The sequence below is a fragment of the Mixophyes fleayi genome, chromosome 1 (assembly GCF_038048845.1).
Source record: "Mixophyes fleayi isolate aMixFle1 chromosome 1, aMixFle1.hap1, whole genome shotgun sequence".
Lineage (NCBI taxonomy): Eukaryota > Metazoa > Chordata > Amphibia > Anura > Limnodynastidae > Mixophyes > Mixophyes fleayi.
Window position 1 is genome coordinate 31,205,863 of NC_134402.1, and position 22,631 is coordinate 31,228,493.

Below are 22,631 nucleotides of genomic sequence, written 5' to 3' on the forward strand. Positions count from 1 at the left end.
TGGTACCATGTCAGGCACAGGTGTACACGTACTAGTGGCAGAGGTGCAGTGAAGGGGTTAATCCTCTCCGAATCCCCCGGAGAAGACTCACGTTCTATTAGATGCAGGAGGTCTGTGACGTCACAAACGAAGAGGCGTGGTTTCCCCGCTAGTAGAGGCGTGGCTGAGAGTGACAGGCACGCCCCGCACGCTGGAGATGCTGTCAGTGGGAGGAGCTGCTCACTCACCGGCACTCTGCTCTTGTACTGCGGGAGGATAGGATCCAGCGCTGGGCACACGGAGCAGCGCTCCCCCCCCTGTCCTGCTCCACAGCGCCTGGGCTGAGAGAGGATCTATAAGAGCCGCAGGTAGGTGCTGGCCCTGAGCTGGATTATTACACTGCTGACCCTGGAGCAACTTGCAGAAGTCTGAGGACCCCGCTGCCTGCAGAGTGCATGAGCTTATTACATGTATCTTATTAGAGATCGCGGAGATAAGGGGCTGTGATGAATGGGTGCACATTGCAAACTAACACATTTCTGGCTGGACGTGCAATTGCCAATATAGACACATGACTTTAGGAATAACTTAAAATCAAGTTGTAGCCAATGACCTGTGCACTGAAAAACCCCCAAAAAAAACATTTCACTGCTTGTTCTTTATGAATACAGTAACGGGGGGCTTGGACCACCTACACCCGTGGCACCTCACATCTGTGCAGTTGGTTGCTGGGAGCATGATCTAGGCGTTTCATGATCTGGGGCATTAGTAATGGGCTCTCCCAAGATAAAGCCATATCTACATCTGTGCTGAGGAGACTTAAATGCATTAGCTGGAGCCAAAAACTGATATCTCTAGTTAAATAAAGCCCTGAATCAGTGATACAAAACTGACAATCACTTGTGCACATAAACCAAATTAATTGAATTTGTATTTTGGCCCTAATAGGGTTTTTCTGTTTTCAGTTGCACGCAATAATTCTATAGACCATCTATGTTGTCACCTTGAATACTGTATTTTCTATTGAAAATCCTTTATTTCTGTCATAAGGAACTTATGTGCAAGAAAAAATCTCAGCAAATGTGAAATTTAAAAAGGATTTTAGAAACTGGATGGCAGATCACTAGGCAATGAGGCATTACACAAATGTGCTGGTATGCAAGTTATCTCCCTTCTAGAGGTACATATCCTGCTGAGGCTCATTAATGGTAAACTTCTGTGCGTTTAAAGGATAACCAGTTCAAGCCATTGACCCTTTACACGACTGAGTGTCTTCTAGAGCAGAATAACCCGAATATTAGAGAGGTTTTGTGATTTAAATATATTTTGTTATTTTGTATGTGTCTATATAGTCGTTATTATAAAAAAAATTTTACTGTTTGATAGAATGTAAATATATATATATATATATATATATATATATGATACAAAATGCCACAATTTAATCTGTTTGAGCATAATGCTTAGTTGTGGAACATGAATATAAGGATTTTTTTCCCAGCTGACCCTCTACTTCTCTGCTGTAGGTTATTGGTTTATTGGTTAAGGAGACCAGCGAGAGGATTACAGTGCTGAGGCCACCTGAGCAAAGTATGCAACCAGAGGATGCCTAAAACTGGAGGGGGCTGCAGCTTATCCCCTTGCCAAGGGATTTCAGTGGGAATGATCACCGTGTGGTGTACACTCTGCTTTTTCCTGGTCACAGTCAGCGGAGTACCAGCGGCTAGGCTTCCAATTGCAGAGCCAGAAGAGGACACAGCAGAGAAAAAATCATCAGGTAAGGACACGGATCCACCCTGTGACAGTTTACCCCTTGTTTCGCAAACATGCACATGTTTACTTGCCCGGGACGGAAAACCAGTCTTTCTTTTACCTTTGAATGGCAGAGTAGGGAGGCTGCCTATGGGTTACGCCAATCCTGGAGATTTCTCATGAGAAATGTAAATTTGCATGTTGTGCCTGACTTACATTAGCAGGGGGGACAGCTAATTAATCATTGGGCTAGTTGACTTGCAGATTAACTCTTTTGGTGCCCCATTCAGGTTGTTTATTTGTTGACGGTGCCTAATGTGTGTACATTACTGTTCAATGCTCTGCAGTGAAGACAGCTAGTAGTGGACAATCAAACTACAGTGTGCTAATGAGGAGAGACTCATTGTTTTACAGAAGTAATCCCTAGGCTGAGTTTACTTAGAGAGGAGTAATAAATGACTTAATGAGTCCAAATTAACGCCATAGACAATATCAGCCTATTAGGTTTAGCTATAAGGTGTCAAAGCAACTGCTGAAATTTGTCTTGTTTATCTAATTCCTTTTTTTTTTTATTGTCTTAAATTGCATATTTAACCTATGAAGTTGTTCTGTGATAGGTTTCTTAGTAAGATTGCGCTGGACTAGTGCAGAAGGAGGTTTTGTTAATACCTGCTGATTGCTGAGCAATATATTTGGCAAGCACATGTCTGTAAACCACACATGTTAACTTACTGCAGGTGAGGGGTTTAATGTTTATTTGTCCTATACGTGCTGAGATTGCAAGCCGCTATTACCACAAATTTAGAGTAAATTGTGTAGAACCTTATGGAGAGATCTGTAGTCTTTTTACTGCGAAACGCTTCCTTGCTTTGTAAATGAGGGAAGGGTTAAGGCTCCTGTGCTGGAGCACAAAATTGCATGGTGAGGATTTCTGCTTCCCACAGCCGACATGTAAAGTGGGGAAAAAAATAATAAAACGGGTTGCAGAGATTTTTTTTGTTTTGTTTCATTAGAGGTGAAAATAAAATCAGTTTAGAGTCACTTTACTCTTATCAGCAAACAGAAGACAGCTGGGCTAAACCAGACTATGGCAATGAAGGGATTAAAATGCTCAGTAATTCTATGATTCATTACAATGTGTCCGTGTACTATTCTTATGGGACCCCAAAAAGGCAGCTCCTAGTACAATGTATTGCATATCGGAGGATCAGGGAACCCCAAAAACAAATTCTGTAAATTGTGGTCCCAACACCTAGGTTTTGCATCTCCGTGTTAGACAACCCTTTGGTTTCATCACCCTAATGTATATTTTCTATAATGAAAAATGTAGTACTGTGAGATGATGGTGATGTAATGAGCAGTATAGGGGTAATGAAACGGCCTATGGTAGTACTGCAGACGGATACTAAGGTATTCTACCTTTTCATTTTTTTGACACATTTGTGTAGTAAGAATGACAGATATCTTTATCATGAAATAAATTCCCCTTTCTGGTCTAGAGATAGCGATCCTGCTATAATTAACGTTTGTAAAGTGTAATTACTGTCTGGTGAGGATGGAGAGGATGATCGCTTAACATGTAATATTCTATTCCCCCATTTTTTATTTTATTTAGAACGTTCATTTTTAGTCACTGTTATGTCAATGACACTGCACTGTGATCGCTCTTCTGTCGTATCCATTGTGTCTGTCTTGTATTTGAAACCCAGCACTTCAGGTAGTTCAATTGCCCTTCAAATAATTGAAGAATATCTGTCCATGGCTGTCAAAATAAGCACCTGCAGGTACTCTCCACTGGTTCTCCCGCTTCGTGGTTGCATGGGGACCCTGCAGCTATTGAGCAGACATCGAACTGCAACTCACAACGTGCTCAGCCAGTCTTCAACCTTTTCCTGACTTCCCAATGCTTTCTGCTCCTTAACTTAATAACGTTGGGATGAAAGGTGCGGGCGGCATGCTGGCAGTTGTAGTGCAAGAGTTTAACCTCCGCTGGTTTGGTTTGAGCTCAGGTGAGATGTTGAGAGAAGCCTTATGGAACATTTCATATCCACAACTCCTTGCACAGTTTATAGAGTGCTGATTGTCTAATGACAGTCTGTTTGTCTTAAGTCCATACATCTGTTAAGTGATACTCCCTTTTCTGTAGGTCTCTGTGTGAGGCTATTAGAGCAATTGACTATCGGTTAACTGATACAGGAATAGATTAACAATCCTGTATGCATGCAACTTGGTGCTGTTGTTGATTCCATTGGATGGGGGTACTTGCTAATTTTTCTTCCACAGTCCTATTATGTCACTGAGTTACAGCAGTTAAGCGAAGGGTTAATATGTATTTAAGCTCCGAAGTGGAAATTTTGAATTTATGCCTTTTTTTTTTTTCTTTTTTCTTTTTTCTTTTTTTCGCCCTTGGGCAAGTTTGTGATATTAAATAGTGTACCCGGGCTACTAGCTCTTCTTGTGTTAACATCTAATCATCGGTGGTAGTTAGTGCTACCACCTGGCATGTGTCTTACCAGCCAAGATGGAAATTGGTTGCAGAGTTATTAATAAGGCAGGAGCATTAGAGATAGCAAGGCCAGTATTTATGTATTTTTGCCCCAAGAAAAGCTGGCAAATCTTTTAGTGGAGAGTGTTTTATATGTTAAAGTTTTTGTCAACCAGTGAAGGGTTACCTTGATGCCTTTAGTAAAATTTTGAGACACAGTAGCTCAGTGTTTCGCTCTTGTTTTAAACTTTGAGTATAAAGGATTAGATGTTTTGTAGAAATAGCGAGATAGTCTTCCTTATTATGTCACAAACAAACAAGATATTTGTGAGCTGGCTTTGTTTGCAACGGGTAAGGTACAGTAATCTGTTTATTGTCCGCACATTTAACTTGTCTCCTCTGACCCGCTGTAGCGGTATTTACACCTCCTGCCTTCGCCCAGCGGTAGAAACCATTTTGTGGGCCGGCCCGACACTCGTGAGAGTGCAGCCTATCAGTTCGCTGGAAAGTAGTGACATCACTCAGGCGGCCTCCACTCTGCTTGATGAATCCGCTGTATTGGAGCAGTGTAACGAAACGTTGCGTTAAATGCTTCTCGGATCCTTTATGCTTAGGATGCGTTTAAAAGCAATTTATTCGATAAAGCTGAGCACGTATTTTACAAGTGTTCTCCAAAATGTCTCTGCTTAATGCTTGTACAGTAGTTTAAGGCTGGTCCTTTAGTTTACCTATGTCTTCCCCTATAATGTTAATAAACCACAATTTGCCTAGACGTAAAGGTTCACGTTGACTACTCGGTATTCTTTATTAAAAAATTACGTTGAATAAAGCTTGAGTTTTAAGTATATTTTCCCTGTTCAATACAAATTTATAAACGTGCGTTGCAGGCCAATCCAGCGATGCAAGGGTCAAGGCTGACGGGTGGTATAATTCATACGATAATATCCATTTCATATTGCTCATGGTCAATAACCATGTGGTATTCTCCAGTTCCTCAGCAGCCGATCAGACATGATTAGCGTACAGTGAGGACAGGCTGATCTTATAGGTAGGGGGCTTAGTTACAAAACACAAAGTAGACTTTTTTCCCCCCTCCTAAGCGTGTAAGCTGAACAGTATGAAAGAAAAGCTCTTTTTTAGTCAAATGGTCCATGTGTTATTAGCTCATTACTGGTGGTTGTTGTTCAGTAGATTTTTCGTTTACAGTCTAAGCTCTTATTTTCCATAAAAGGGTCTTGGAAGGATATTTTTTTTTTTTTTTTCCTTTTCCCCCCAGTGAGCTAATTCTCCACACGGGGCTGTGAATGTGGTAACAGCTACTGCTTTGTGCTTGCGCTGAGATACATAAAACACACATTGAGGGGGACAGCGTTCTAGAGGTATGTGCGTGTGTGCTAATATGAATGATGCCCATTAGGCATCCTAGGGCCAGTGTACGTCTTCACATCCCCGCAGGGAAGTGCTCCAGTGCTGGTAAGAGGGAAGGCAGATGGTGGTTGTTGGTATTGAATAGATTCCAAGCCGAAAAAACACTGGGGCCTCATCGAGACTTTTTTTTTTTTTTCTCTCCCTCAGAAGCTGCTGAACACAGAACAATGTTAATTTTTTTTTTTTCCTTCTCTTTTCTCTTTTTATGAATGAAATCGGAGAAGCAGGGGGATATTTGAATGTGTATGCCGCTCATTGGCTATGATTAGCAAGGTCAGCAAACTCTTTTTACTGCTAGAGATTGTCGGTCAGTCTTTTCAGAGCGGGCAAAATGAGAATCGGTGTAGAGGGAATAAAAGTGTGTGGGGAGGGGGGGTGATGAGTTCCACCTCTTCAATTTCTATTGCTATTCATATAAATATTTTAATGCCAGGCAGTTTGTGAATGCCAACGAACGCTAACTTATTTCTGCACATATTGGTCCTGTGTTGTGCTGGGACGTTACATTCAAGACTATAAGATGAGGATGTCGGACAAACAAGACTCCATGTTGTATCGTTGATTGCAACCAGGGCCTGATCTGTGTAGCGCTTGTATGTTCTTTCCGTGTTGGAGCGGGTTTCCTCACACAGTACAAACAAAAAAAAAACATGTGAGTTGGCTACTTGGACAGAATTGACCCTACTGTGTTTGTGTGACGAACAATTTAGATTGTAAGCTCCATGGAGGCCAGGACTGCTGTGAATGATTAAACATTTTCCGTAAAGTACTTTGTAATATGTTGGCGCTTTGTCAATAAAGTTTAAGAACATTTTATACGTTTGTGGTTTTATCGAAGAGGACAAGACTTATTTTGAAATGTTCTGTTTCTGAGCGAAATTAAAGCATTTGACTGTTGTCCTAATCACTAAAGTTATTAGTTAGGAAGTACTTTATTTTTATTTTTTTTTCATGATAATTCGGCCACTAGTAGGCGCTCTCCTGTTGCTGTGTGGGTGATCTACCAATGCACATCAGCAGACCAATAATACAACAGTCACTGTCAGAATTTGTGCTACTATATTGGGCCTTGGGTATTATTTTGGTGTGTCCTCCCTGAGTAAAATGTTTATTGTAAGTCCTAATGAATTCTAATCATGACCTAATTGCTGCATATTTAGTAAGTGCTATGTGAGCGCTAGAATGAGTATTAACTAGAATTAACAGCGACTTTGTATGTATCAGTTTATCTGAATGAATAGTTGCGGATTTAGGAGGTGAACATTTGTTTACTCAGGAGTTACAGCTTTTCATCACGGTAACTTGCCGCTCCCAGCCCTCCCCACGGCTTGAGGTAAATTAGTATTGCTCTGTCCTGTTTCATACCAGCATAGTCGCTGGCTGTGCTCCTCAAAGACCAATTGAGCTGCGAAGCTTCATAAGACACAACAAGCATGTTACATTAGACGCTGTTCCTTGGCTATTTTTCTCTGTTTTATAGTTTTGCTGCAATACCATAATCTTGTGTTATTGGAAAGTAGATACCTGGAGACCATTATGTTCAGTCTGCATCAAACAGATTTCTGTCTTTGCAATCCCTTTGGACCACTTTTGTTCACTCCTGGCTTTATTAAATGAACCCAACATATATTTATTTTCGACGTGGGGGGAAAAAAAACATTCCTAAACTTTAGGACCCCAGTTTGGATCCCTGTGCTGCAAAAAAACACAATTTATAAGCCTGAGTGCTTGATTTATAACAGAAGTCTGACTGTGGACTTCGAAATTCGCTTTGCCGCATCCGCATTACAGTTTTCAGTAACTTGCATCGACTTGTGGTGGGTCTGGGGCAAGTTGGGTACAGTAAGGATGTGCACACTTCCAAATGCACAGAATTGGCCCCATGTCCATATACACCCATATGTAAAATATCTATGTCTGGTCCCAACTGGCTGCTTTAAATCTACAGCAGGCCTTCGGGACCCGCAACAGATAGATTTAATGTATTAAAAAAACTGCCATGCCCTCTCTTCACCCCCCTGCCACCATCTACCACAAAGTACCTAGTGCTGAAGCATGGGATAGTTACCGCTAAAAACATGGGGACTACGCTGCGTGGGGTCTGTTCTCATATTGTGTCTGTTTTAATGAACCAGCTCAGTCGGCACACAGCTGAAATATCTAGTTGGGCCTTCAAAAAACATGAGTTACTCATAGGGACAACCAGTCCTAATGTACATGTACAAAATTGAAAAAGTATTATTGTGGAACTACAAGTCCCATCAAAACCTGGCAGCCAATCGACTGCTTGGGTAAGACTAGGTATACTCAGTGGGTCAATATGGAACAGATAACCTTGATTGTTTTTCCCACTCTGTCACTAATCGGATGTAAGCCACTCTGATGAAGAAGGGTAAGGGGGGACATGATTGAAAATGTCAAATGTATCAAGGGTTTGAACAAGGTACAGGAGGGAAACATTCTTCAAAGGAAGAGGAGTATTATAACACAAAGACATGCACTGACACTGAGGGGAGTAGGTTCAGGGGAAAGATCTACTTCACAGAAAGGGTAGTGGATAAGTGGAATAGCCTCCCATCAGAGGTGGTAGAGGATAGTAGAGCAATTTAAACATGCTTGGGATAGACATAATGATATCCTTACAAAGGTTAAAGGATCAAAAATGGTTTGAGGTTATCATAGGTTAAAATATGGGCAGACTAGATGGACCAAATGGTTCTTATCTGCCATCAAATACTATGTTTCTATGATCGGCTGATCGCGTATTGACCGGTTCATTCGCTTTCATTGTGTTTGTTGCAGAGGACCCTACGCTCGTCCCCCTGTGGTCGTTTGGTCCTATAAGGCACCTTGTTAATTTCTCTAGCAGTGAATGCACTGAACCAGGGAAGAAATGCTGTATACTGGCTGGATCTAACATGTTTTACTGTATCATTAACTAACAGGGCACAATATGCAGGTAATCCTATATGGAGTATTATAGCGTAGTACCTGGTACACCCTGAGTATTTGCTGGATGTGATGAGCAATGGACAGTCTGTGTATGTCACTGTGTCTGCTGCTCCGTAAAGAGCTATTATTGTCTATAAACATTGACTTTGGTGTAAGAAGTTGTTCTCTGTCCAGCTTTCTGTAATTCATGGGAAAGGCTGAGTGTCTACGTAAATGCTGCGTACTTGTTTCAAGGGCACTGTCTGGGGGAGATGGTTCTAGGGCAGTAGATAGTAAGTTCTTAGAATTAAATGGAAAAAAAAAAGTTACTGTACCATGAACTTCAATTTTTTTTCTGCTTTTAACCCTATATAACTTTATTAGTATTTACTTGGTGTACTAATCACATAATCACTGTTGCTGCTCTGATTTTCAAGAGAAGGCAGTCTGTCGGTGAACTCTGAACCAGTCATTAAGACCTGAGGCATTAAAGTCTTAAAGAAGCCAAAAAAGAGGTGCACCCATTGATATCTATAGAAATACTTGAAAATATTAGGTGCCATTAGTATCTGGCATTCAGGGTTTTTGCGTCCCATAATCGGTGACGGAATTACCATCAAAGCTGGGGTTTCTGCACTGTAACCCCTGGGGTCCAGACAATGATGGGCTGCTCTTCTGAGGCCTCCTCTCTGCTCTTCTGAGCTTGCGCAGGAGCCGGCTGATGCACAGTGGGGCCGGCCCATGCACAGTGGAGCAACAAATGGGCAGCAGAGCAGACTGGAGGTCTCAGAAGGGTGGAAGAGCACTGCCAGGCCCTGCTCCAAACTTTGCTTTGGGGTCCTATAATCCTGTGTACCTGCCCTGCTGCCATAGGACACCCCCCTTCCCCCTTCCCTTTTAGAATTCATAATTTTGCTACCTTTGTAGAAACATTTTTTTTTTTTTTTTTTTTTTTTTTTTTGAAAGTTTGTAAAATCTTTTATATAAATTGAGCTGTCATGCTGCACAAGGGAACAGGTAAGCTATTTTGCCCCCAGGTAAGTGAACGTCAGTCACTGTCTTGTGAAATACCTCCGCAAATCTTTCCCACAGGCATGTTTCAGGAATTAAACATTTTTACTTTCTGTCCGTTGTGTTTGCGATATGTCCTTGAGCATTATCTTCTGTTAGAGCCTGTAATTGCTTCTAAGCCGATAATTGTCTTTTAAAGACCATTACGCTCCGGTAAAATGCATGGAAAATCTTCTGTATTTATCTGTGACCCGGGCGGCATGTGGGACCCTGAGATATCCTTACCCCCTCTGCCAGCCAGAGATACTTGTGTCCCATCAGGGGTAGCAAGATGTACAGGACATGGTTTTACGAAGTTGCTGTAGGTGTCAACGAAACTGTTTGTTCCAGTTAAGAGCAGATCAGGTTGTTACAACCTTTTCTCGGACAGCACTGAGCAGTGAAAGGATATATACCGGATTCTGTTTTCTGCAGAGTACTAGAGATTAGCTCGGAATCTGACGTATTCTACTGGTGCACGCTGCCCTTATCACCCTGTTCTGGAATTACAACTACACATTACATCATTGCAAATGCAAAATATTTTTATGCAAGAAGTTGATTGAACTGTTTGTTTGTCTTTCTGTAAAATGTTCTTTTTTTAACACTACAAAGTTGTGTTTCCTGCTATATACGCGCATTTTTTAGTACAGTAACTCACAAATTGAATGTTCTCCCAGCAGTTTGGTCACAAAAACGTGGCTTTCACACTACAGTTTAATACTATATAATTTAATTGCATGTAGCTCAGAATTACCTTTTGAAATGACCTGGACACTACTGACCCGTCGTTTCCTGGCATAAATGGTCTTTGTATTATGTTAGTAATTCATTTTTGTAATGACCTTTTTTCATTGGGTGTCTCCTCTCCATTTGCTCGTGGCACTATATGCAAATGAGGGAACAGACTCCGCGCATAGTAGATTAAGGGCAAACTGTATCTGCTAAGAAAGGAATTATGAAGCAGTTACAGCGTTCTTACAAGTAGACTAACCATTATTTTATTAATTAAATTCACCGCTGTGGTTTGATGTTGAGATAGCAGATGTTAATCCTAAAATGTAAATGCTTGTTCTTGCTTTTCTGGGAAGCGTACACCCTGTGGCAAAGTATAGGGTTATTTTGGTGTTGCCAATACACCAGTTTTCACAATTGGGATATGGAAAAACACTCAGCTGTGCCAAGTATTCCTGATGTGCTTTCTGATAGTTGTTGTTTTTGTTTCTCTCCCCCCATTATTGGAATAATTCCAACATGTCTAATCTGTCTTTAAACTCCTTACAACATGAATGAAGAATGCAAGGCCTTTGACGCTTATCTTTTAATAAACAAATCAACTTCAAATGAAAAGTTCCTCCATCGTAGTTACTTTTGTTTTTTTTTTTGTTTGTGTTTAGTTTTTAACAATGATAAAATCTTCAATTGGTCAAATGGGCTGGAATTGTTGGAAGCAGTAGCTTAGCCAGCTCTTAACATATTTCAGCATTCAAAAATATTTATTATTATTTATTTTTTATTTTTCTCTGTACCAAAATATAAATTCCATCAGACAGATCTTGAAATAATAGTGGCTGTTTTGAGAGAAAGAGATGGGTACTAGGGCAGCACAAAGCTTTTACTGGGTAGATCGATCTTATTTTATTAATTTTAAGCCATGCTGCTGGTAGTTTTTAGCTATTATGAATTTGTTGCCTTTAAAATGTGTTTTCAGGTCAAATAAGTTTATTGGTCAGTAACCAGTGCAGTCAGGGAGAATTCCACCCTGATTTGTAATTAACAAAAAAAACCACTAAACTATTTGGCTTAGTATTTATCATGGTACCATATTATCTCAGGAGGCTTGTTTGAGATAGTCGAAATAAAAAGTTTAGTTGCAGCATGGGCGAAAGTGGAGAGATCTTAAATTCAAGTGTTTGATAGCCAAGTACAAGCCTAAAATGGAGCAGAGGAGACCCTGTAGTGGTATCTCCAGTGATAAGAACTCAAGTGACACTCTTGCCTCTGATAATCTCGTTGAAGTTGCTTGGGCAGCTAAGTGTAATATTGTTCACACCATAAGATAAGGTGGTGTAAATATGCAGGCGGCCATTAGTCTCCCTGGTTATCTCTGCATAACACAAGCTGAATTCCACTGAGCAGATTCTGCAGCACTCTAAAAGTATTCACTTTACCCCTTCATTTATTAAAGGGAAATTAGACTTGTTTAATAAAGCTGGGGGACCCCCTAAAAAAACAAGTAGTATTCCCATGTCTGACAGATGCTTTGCTCAGGTTAGGTGTAGTAACACTTTCTATGTGAAACTCTAGGGGCAGCGTTGAGTTGGAATCTGGTGGATAGATCTTCACCAGCTCTGATTCTTGTCAGGTCCTTGTGATAAATTCCCCAGAAATGCAAAGAAAAACTTAAACCTCTGAAAAGAGGTTTAACACCCTGGGGCTCTCAAGCTGTTTGAACTCCATGCTGGGACTTGTAGTTCAATGACTACTTGAATACCACAGCTTGTCTGTCTGCCATAGAAACATTTTTTAAATATCTTATGTACAGCGGTCTACACGTTTTTGAGTGTATTGTGTTTTTTTGGGTTTTTTTTTGTTTTGTTTTTACATCTGATATTGTTGGGTTGTCTGGGATAGGCGATACAAACTTTTTCTTCCTATGTTGTCTGGTATTCTAAACAGTTGCATTAGAATTATTTTCTTTTGATTACTGTTGTTTTGACTTATTGTCTTGTTAATGTTACTAATGAGTGTGTAATAAACCTGTTATCTGACTCCTGCTCCTTTTTGTGATTCGTTTAATTCCTCCGCCCTCTTAAATATGCACAGAAGGTGACACTTAATGCTGACACAACAACTTATATGATCTTTGACACCTTTCATTCCAGATCAAGATAATTGAAACCAAATTGAGACTGTGGGGGGGGGGGGGGAGTACTCCACATTCTGTTTCTAAAAATAAAACATTCCTAAAAGTAGAGAATAAAGGTGTAACTGACCTTGTGGTGCTGTCAAAACAAAGCTAATTCCTCTCCTATTAGTAGTAAATTGTGCTCAAATTGGAGCTTTTTACAAGCTGGCAATTTATTTTTATTTTTACGTTATGCATTTTAGTATTTTATTTTAAATGACTACTGTGAAGTCTGTTGTGCCATTTATTTTAATGCAGTGTTGCAATACATTCTATATACATGTTTATAAAGGCGTTTTTTTATTTGTTTTTTTGCCTTCGTTTTCCCCTCTGGACATTTAGTCAGCTTTGGGTTTCTAGATAACTAATATATAGGCAGCCAAACACGTTGCTTAGTGATCTGTACTGCGGAGTTAATTGATTAACATTTAATTAAACAGTTAACTTGTCATGCACGGTTGCCTTTTCAGCTCATAAAACATGGGCGCTTGTCTAGATTTAGAATTCTTCCTCTGTGTAGCAAAGTTTTTGTTCTTCTGTGCTCGGAGTTGCATCTTATAAACTCGCATGTTATTGATTTTTATCCTTTTTCATATACTAGTATAACTGCAAACGTATTCTGTGTTAAAAACGTTGTCTTTAAGACACTAAAGCAAATGAGCATAGACAAAAGCAATCAAACAGATTTTTGGTCTAGCCAAAGCTGATATCTAATTGGTTGCTACAGGTGACAACATATCTGATCTGTTTTCAACATGTTTTCAGAGTGTAATTGCACCTTACATACTATGTCCGATTTTGGACTGAGAGAATATTCATGAAAATGCAGCCTGGTAATTCATCAGGATGCAGGGACATCACAGACACAAGATATTCATGGACATGGGGCCTATCAACTCTGTAGGCCAGTGACCTCACTGAGGCACATGACATTCCTGCGGTATGCAACCTATCACAGCTCTAGGAATCTGTGACATCACTAGGGCAGAGGCGTGAGTGGTTGCATTCTCATGGAAATTGGCTCGGCTCACAAAATGGACGCCTTCACTGTAAAGGTAATAGACATACTTACAACAAGCACTGTAATGTCTTGGCAATCTGTGTTGTAGAATAGAGAGCATACATCTATATATAGAGGTCTCACAGCGTATAGCCCTGCCATTTCTTTATTATTTTTATTAACAGGATGCCGTTTGTTGGATATTTGTCTCCTCTCCCAGGAGTCCGGGAGACCTACCCGAATTTCGGGAGTCTCCCAGACATTCCGGGAGAGTTGGCAAGTATGTATTAGAATCAAACTTCAAAATGAGCGTGGTGCTTACCCAAGGTGCACAGCACCCAGCCTGGAGGATTCGGAGGTGGCCCATGGACTAGAGGGTTAAGACGAGGCGGATATGCAGCTGCAACTCTCGAAGATAACATGGAGCCCATATTTTGTCCAATTTGAGATTTGTCATGGAGATATTATGCAATACTTTCCATGCTTGCAATATGCAAAAACATAGTTTTGGAAGCCTGCATGGAGGGGGATTAGGGTTCTTCTACTGATTTGTCTATCAGGGATTTAGCAGCCACTAGTAGAGATAGACTTGGGAAGTGGAGGCGCACTCATCAGGTAGGGGGTGAGAGAGAAGGACTAGCTAGGGGTCCTTAAATGCCTGTTCTGAAATGGAGTTTGAGCGAGAGGACAATGTTCCAGAAGGGAAATATGCGTGGGCTGGTCCACCACACGTGGAGCCTCGTACCCCGCCGACAGCTTGGAGTGGATGTTAGAAACATTCTCAATAGCCACCTGCAATATAGTTTATAGGCAGTTTAATTGATTTGCATAGAGATGGAGCTCTTGGCAGTCCCCTCCCAGGAAGACTCACCCGGAGGAGGTCCCAGGTCTCTCTCCCATTCCTGTTCGTGGGGTCCTTGGAAATCGAAGGTGGACTCTATCAGCCAGTTATATATTTTGGATATCATCCCTTTGGGAAGCAGGGACTGTTGACACAGGGGTTCAAAAAAGGTGAGGGGTTCTAGAGCTTCAGGAGGGGGCAAGGACACACACGTACTGGAAAAATTCAACAAAAAGGGTGGAAAGGTTAAAAAAATTTGTGAAGATCTGACAGAGGCCCAAGTTCCATTGACGACCAGTTCTGAGACTACCCTTATCCTGGCTCAAATCCAGTGCAGAAATTGTGGAGAGGAATTGCCAGGGATAAAGCGTGGGTTGAGAGATGGGAGTGGTCAGTTTGTGCCTGGTCCGGCATGCTTTCTCCAGAGACATACAATATTAGAGAGATTGGAGGGAGGAAGCTGTGGGCGGTCTGTCGACACTGGAGAGGCCCCAGAGAGAAGCTAGGAAACTGGCCCCCATAAAATGTCTCTACAGGTGCACCCATGCTATAGTCTGGTAGGGAACAAAGGTGACTGCAACCAGCCTTAAATGAGATGCCAAATAGTAAAATTTGCCCTCTGGAATGGCTCTGCCATCCTGACCCTGGGCTTCTTAAGTACTGCCACTGAGATTCAAGTTGGCTTACCCCCATCAGACAAACTTTTTTTAACAAGGAGGAATGCAAGGCACAGAACAGAGTCTGGGACTTTCACGGGGAGGGTCTGGAAGAGGTATAGATGTTGTTGTCAAGATGAACATGATCCTCAGCCACGATATGGTATAGCTCCGCCACACCCCGAGGTCCTGTTTTGATTCTAGCCCTGAGGCGGGGAAAATGCTCCTGGTATAGCCTATTGTACGAGCAAGTGATGTAGATTCCAAGATACTTTAATCTTGCACAAATGCAAGTGCAGGTTAAAATTGGCTTGCAGGCTAGCTTTGAGGTAAAACATAGAGGAGCATGGCCTCTGACTTGGTAAAATTAAGTTTAGGCCTGATATTTTTAAAATCGTAACTGGGGTACACCTGCCACATTAATCCACCTTTTGCTTCTTTTTCATGGAAAATACTGTAGAACAATCTGTTATAAAATGCTTTTAAATCTTCACCTCATATTTATCATTGGTCTGTATACTAGGAGTATAAACATTAAAGGATTTTCAGTAAGAATATCCCTGAATACAGAAGTGCTGAGTGCAGTACATTACACTTCAGGGGGCTCCTGTGGGACTTCCTAATATTATAGTAATAAAACGTGTGTGCTTCATACATAGACTAAGGCTCCGTAACATTCATACCATAATATATTACAGCACCAGTCAGGCTGTCTCTGGAGACCAACATTGCACATGTCACTTTAATGCCATGAGGTACCTCTCTTAGATACAGACCCATGTAGATTGACTTGTTTATTGACCTTGACTCTACAAGTAAGACGAGCCCCCAATAGTCAATGATTCCAATGCTTTGGATAAGTATCATTGAGACGTGAAAACAGAGATGACTTAGGACAACGTTGGCTTCGGTACCTATAATGTCTGTTCTGTGCACAAGACACTAATCCTTTGAAATACAGTCCTTCAGGTCTGTAATGTGCTCTATACAAAATCAATTTATTCTGAAGCTCCCTACATCACAGGAAACATCGGCCATCTCGACATTCACTTTCACTGGCCTTTAATCTTGGGATATGGATAAGTCATGTGCGAACCACTCCAGATGCTGCTCAGAAAAGGCTGAGCCTCATTCTCAATTGATTACCTCTTCCATATTGTGGAGATGCACCTCCTTGAAGATGATACTAAGGATGGAGAATTGATCTTTACACTGTCCTCGGTGTTATCACTAGAGCGGACCTCTAAAGCCACGTCAAGCTGCATGTATAGCCTGTAACTCTACGATCCAAATAAATTATGTAACAGGACAGAAATATGTGTAAATGTTCACATAACTTATCAGAAATTGACATCATGTAGTTATATTTGCTGTGCGTGCTGTATTGTTTATGATGATCAGCCATGTTCTGGCTGATGCGTCCTTCAGTGAGATTACTGACAGGAAGTCTGCTGTCCGTATGAAAATATTTCCCCCTTATCACTGGTAAATGTAATATGATCTAAAAAAAAACAAAAAACAGAAACTTGCATATTGTTTAATGGACTTTTAATCTCAACTCCTGAGTATTGAATTCCGGGACTTTAGACTAATGTTTAGTGTGTGAAATGGGCTTGTGGCACAAAATATCTATGTACACCGGCTTCATCTAGAGTAAAATATACAGTATGGGTGTGGGCTATTCTGCACAAATATTATGCTTTTACTGAGCATCTGTGGAAAAATACAGGTTAGGAAAACTTGTACATACAGTATAGTTTTATTCAACTCTTTCACCTCTGTGGAAAATTTCCTACGCGAGTTCCTGCTCATTACACATACTTGCCAACTCTCCCGGAAAGTCCGGGAGACTCCCGAAATTCGAGTCAGTCTCCCGGGGAAGATGGCATTTCTCCCGGATTTCACCGAGAATCACGCCTTTTTGGAGGGCGGGACGAGGCCAATTGCGTCATTTTGGCCCCGCCCCCTCGACGCAAATTACGTTTTTGCGGGGGGCGGGGCTAAAATGACGGGATTTGCCTCGTCCCGCCCTCCAGTCTCGCCCCCTCTCCCGGAAACAAGTTTTTGGCAACTATGTCATTACGGGTTTGTCATATGGACTCCCAAAAGTCCCCCCCGTTCCAGTACCTGAGAAGTAATTGCGCCACAACCAAAGGAGATGGCTAAGGAAATTATGACTGGAACTGAACGGTCTTCTGCTGTTTTGTGAAGATTTTGAATTTCTTCAAATTGCTGTCTGGAGTGAAAGTGTTTTGATTGGGATATAAATTAGCTTTTCATAATTAGAGAGAAAAAACAAACCAAAAAGTCACAGGCTGTCAAATTTAGTCTTAAAGTGTTCCTGGTAGTATATCACTTGGCTATAATTCACTGTAATTAAGACAAATTGTGACCAGCATGTGTGAGAAATGTTGGATCTGGCTTGTAAGGTGTCCTGTTTCTCTGTGTGTGAGAAATCACCTACATTTCCTGTCACCTGTAGTCCATACCCTCCTCTTTTTGTGATGTTTACATTCTTAGTAGTCATTTTCTGGATGTGAGTTTAGATTCAAGAAATGTTTTAACGTTTGCGACTGTAAGGCTGGGTATATACTGCAGACCATTTCTCCCGATGTTACATCTTTTTTGCCGACGCCAGAAAAGAAAAAAACAAAAAACGTTCCGATCAGCATTCCGATTCCTCTGTACACACTAGACATGATTTACCTTCAGATCTGTGCTCTTCATCTGTCCTAACAATCGGCTGAAAAGATTGTGACTCTGCACACTCCATAGAGATCAATGGACACTGCCGGTCGTGCCTGCATACACAATGCAGAATTGGAACGACATCGTTCAACGAGATTTTTAGTCCGGTTTAAAAATCAGATCAAATGACACGATGTGCTTTGGAACCATAATCGTTCATCATTGGAGCGTACACAATAATGCGATATCGGGCTGAATGGTTTATCGTGTAATTGGCACAATAAACTGCTGAAAACCCTGTAGTGTGTACACAACCTAAGAAACATACTGACGCGTTTAAAAGATGCATCCTTATGCAGCTAACCCTAACATCTTTCTGCGTCTCTACGCAAATCTTGGAATGCAAAGGGACATCAGAAAGAAAGGGGGAAAAAAAATATATTTGTATAAGACCACCACACTCTCCTTAAACAGAACATTGGTGTCTGAGACCAATACTGTTCCTGAGATAGCCGATCATATCCTCCAGTCCCACACAGTTTATTATTCATTATAGGGGGCAACGCAGTTGGCCTTGAGGTCGTGTAGTTGCCTTAAGTGTAAATTTACGCCATTACTGTACTAATATCGCTAATTTTTGTTGGCACCACTATAAGATTCAAGGCGAAGTTTACCTAAACATCACCCAGAAACATAACGCCAGAGGTTACTACAGATCCTCGCGGCTAATGGAATCGGCCCCCATAGTGTGGTGTGGCGAGCAGTGATTGGCTTAAATTCTCTTGGGGCAGGAGGGTGTGACCATTACCGATTTGACGGTATCTCGTAAATGTTAAAACTACGCTTTGAATGAACATAACCGTTTGTTCTTTAACACACACACAGTTTAAATTCCATTTGTAGTTGACTTATTGACCAAAAACTACAGGGACAGGTATAATTGTAGAATTTTGTTTAATAAAAAACAATACTCCCATCTCAAACTGCTGTACAGAATATTGTTCACAAAGCTATGAGGTTGTCTAGCAATATAAGGACTCATCTTGCCCCCCCCCCCCCTTTTATATATATTTCTTGGTTCTGCCAGGGAATAATTTTCAGTTTGAAACTAGGACACTCGTAGTTAGAATGACAATTAATTCTCCCTGAATATGGGCCCAGTCGGGGGCCGGCTCTGAATAGACTGAAAACTCCTTACACAACATTAACTGTGAAGAGCCTGCAACTTCCGCTTTTAATTAGCTGTCGGGCAGAATTTAGCTCATTGTGTGATTTCTGTATTGCTTTGTACCACCCCGTTTCTAAGATTTCTCTGTCTCTGTGACAAGGCTGTTCTTTTTTTTCTTTCTTTTTTTTCTTCTTTATTTAGATGTTAAGGCTTTTTCAGGATACGTGGGATTAAGCCTATTGTTGTGGGGTATTTGCAGCCTGCTGCCTGCATCCAGTAAAGATTAGGTAGCACACAGTAGAAGTGTAAGCATTCAGATGATGACCAGGTTTTCATTGTACATAGAGCTCTGAATCAAGGAGGGGGCTCAACTGTATGAGGCCATTTCCTGTTATCAGGACAGAATTTGTATTGATTTTTGCTGCTGCCCTACGTAGGATGAACGAATTACCAGTTAATGTGGCGTTTCTTATATCGCAAAATATAAACACTTTCAAGTCTCGAGTCTGACTGTAGAGTCCTTACATCAATTTTGCAGTTGAGATGTCCCAATGTGACATCTTTTAAGTCTGGCCTAGACTCGTTATCTCAAAGTTAGCAATCAAAAAAAAGTCAGCAATTCTGCAATGAACAATTTGTAAGCTAGACAAATTTTTACTTGAGTGTATGGCAATGCATATTGACATGTGGCAGCACGGTGGCTAAGTGGCTAGCACTTCTCCCTTACAGCACTGGGGTCATGAGTTCAATTCCCAACCATGGCCTTATCTGTGTGGCGTTTGTATGTTCTCCCCGTGTTTGCTTGGGTTTCCTCCTGGTGCTCCGGTTTCCTCCCACACTCCAAAAACATACTGGTAGGTTAATTGGCTGCTAACAAATTGACCCTAGTCTCTCGGTCTGTGTGTGTGTGTGTTAGGAAATTTAGACTGTAAGCCCCAATGGGGCAGGGATTGATGTGAGGTCTCTGTACAGCGCTGCGGAATCAGTGGCGCTATATAAATAAATGGTGATGATGATGTTGCGCACACACACAGCTTCATGCATAATAATATATATCTGCATATCTCTATCTTTACATCCTCCCATATAATTGCATTCCGTGTATTGTCAGTTGAAGATACTCTGTTACCGTTAAGAACGATTACTGCAGATTAAATCATGTGACACATCAATCTGGAAAGAAGTGTTGCCACTCAGGCAGGTGTGCGTGTTTGTGTCACCTACACCGTTACGCACTCACACTGCCGTATATAAACTTTCCTAGTCTAATGGAGGCCAACAGCTGTAGGGTGCATTGTGTCAAACCCAAACACTCTGCATTCTTCACAAACACACAACGCGTTTCACAAACCCAAAACAACTCTCTAATTGATACTTCTGCCCCAAAAATGATCTTTATTATAACATAACATAATGTGAATGTTGCCTGCGTACTGGCTACAAATGCGGTAACGTGCTGAGATTGAGTAAAGCATCGTTTTAGTTTTGCATCTGTAATAGTTTTAATTTAAAAAAAAAAAAAAAAGTGTTATTGTAACAGAAAACTAATTGACAGTAGTAAATCTTGTGAATAGACAACAGGAGGGAGTGTCAGGATGTCATGTAATCTCTGGAAACTCTCCTACAGATTCATGTCAAGATTTGGGCTTCAGATTGTCTACTGAGTGGCTGTGGTTGGTGACAGATTTATAGATCTGTTCATAGTAACATCTGTTTTTTGATCTCAGCCATACTAAACCTATATCAGGGTGTTGTAATGAAATGAAATCATTTAAACATGCTAACCTTTTTTTTTTAGTGGCTTGATAAGTGGGTTAGTTTTGGTTCACCTTAGATATTTTTTATACTTTATTCTATTCTAATAGTTTTGGATTTTTTATTGTTTTGTTTAGTTTTGTTCTTTTGCTTTATGGGTTTTGGAACTATTTGTTCTGGATAATTGATCCCGGACAATATATGTAACAGTTTGACTAAAATCTTGAAGTCTGGCCAATTGTAAGAAGCACTAATCAAATGGCAAATATTTGAATTATTACGGTCGGCACAATAGAGTTTTTGGCCTTTCTAAAGACGATAAACTTTTTTTTTCTTCATAGATTTGTTATTTCAACAGAACAGAGTGAACTGACAGTTTGTGACCAATTAGTGTTGAAAAAATAAATGCAAAATTTGAAATACATTTGTCTTATTGCCTGGATCTGACAGGGGGTTTAAAGAGTGGCTTTTATTGCCTCAAATATGAGGACACACTGTTATATCCACTTTTCTATCCGGTTTTCTTTTCTTTGAAAGGAGTCATGCACATTTATCTTCAATTCCTCCCTAGTCCTTTGAAAAAAAAAATCACTGTTTATTTGAAGATTAAGTTTGAGTTAATAAGCATAACCCTAAATATCACTAGTAGCATTTCCAATCTGTTATGTAATATGACCTGTAAATATTTTAGGTTGAAGGCCTAGGGGCAGCAGAGAAGGGAAATCGGTAATAGATTTCATCAGTGAAACATTTTCTGGGTGAAGTTGTTTTTTGTTTTTGTTTTTTTTATTATAAAATTAAGGCAAGTTGTTTGTGCATTTTATAACTAAAGCTGCTTTTTGACTTGGACTAATCCTGTGCCTTATTTCATTAGAAAACGCTCTACGTTATATTTGGTTGCGTGACACTCATTATATGCACCCCAGCGTTTTTGCTTTGATGACCATGGCATAATTTGGTGTACCTCCCTTGTAACTGTTTTCCTGTCAGATTTGGAATCTGTACCTTTTGCGGAAGGGAAGTCTGTAGACTGCATTCTCATAAATCTGTGCTCCGCCTACAAAAAATGGCTGCCTCCAGTGTATTTAGGTACACTTTTTAAGTTTGTTGAGAGCCGCCTAATTCCTCTGCTATGAGGGGAAAGTGCTTTTGCCGCCAGTGCGTGTTTGTCAACATCTCATGTTACCACAGAAAACTGAACCAAAATGGTATGTCTTGGTTCTGTTTTCTGTATATATAATGTACGGTGCTGCGGGTCCTTTGTGGCGCCTTATAAGTCCAAGATAATAATAATTTGCAAAATGCACATTGTTCATGAAACCTAATAACATAGTAATCATTTTTTATTTTTTTTTCTGGATATATTTTATTTAGGATTTTTCAATACAACAAAATTGCAACCAATCAAATTTTGATAAGGAAATGTCTGGTAGCCACTGGTTACCTCACTTCAGTGTTATTTGCGTTCCGCTTATTAAATTAGCATGTACGTGTACCAAAATCAGTGCATGTGCATGTTTGGATGCAATATATTGTCTGGATTTGCAAACGGCAAGTTTTGGAACGTTACATATGTCAGTAAATTCATGTAAAGGTGTAGCCAAAGTTATCCCAAAGTGAAACTTCAGGCAAACCCAGATTCCCGAAAGTCTTTGCTCAGCTACATTTCTAGATGGGATTTGAATAGGATGTCTCGAGGTAAAATAAACATTTTTTTGGGATAATATTGGCACATCTGTATGCAGTAAGTTGGACTGTGTGTTCTCTAGGAGTGTTTTTCCTGTTTGGAATGGCATTAATAGACACATTAATTTTGTTTTATTCGTTCTAGACTAGGCTATTGACAGAATAAAACTTGCATTGATTTCCAGGAGGACTCCTTAACAAATGAGCGTTTTGGTGTCCTTGCAGACAGCGTTCTGCTTGTTCGGCTCTCGCTGAGCATCCTTTGTGACAGAGGCCAATCTTTCAGTCACGCCTCCTTTGTGAG

The 22,631-nt window shown here is 40.6% G+C and overlaps 1 protein-coding gene across 4 annotated transcripts in view; it reads left to right on the forward strand.

Annotated features, from left to right (window-relative positions):
• Positions 1 to 222: 222 nt before the first annotated feature.
• FGFR3 (fibroblast growth factor receptor 3) overlaps positions 223 to 22,631 on the forward strand; it is an 81,143-nt gene continuing 58,734 nt past the window's right edge. For all 4 annotated transcript variants that reach the window (XM_075194162.1, XM_075194163.1, XM_075194164.1 and 1 more), the window contains exons 1-2: positions 223 to 347; positions 1,506 to 1,756. In XM_075194162.1, the coding sequence (XP_075050263.1) occupies positions 1,585 to 1,756 (172 nt within the window). In that variant the 5' untranslated portion in view covers positions 223 to 347; positions 1,506 to 1,584. The remainder of the gene's footprint in view (positions 348 to 1,505; positions 1,757 to 22,631) is intronic.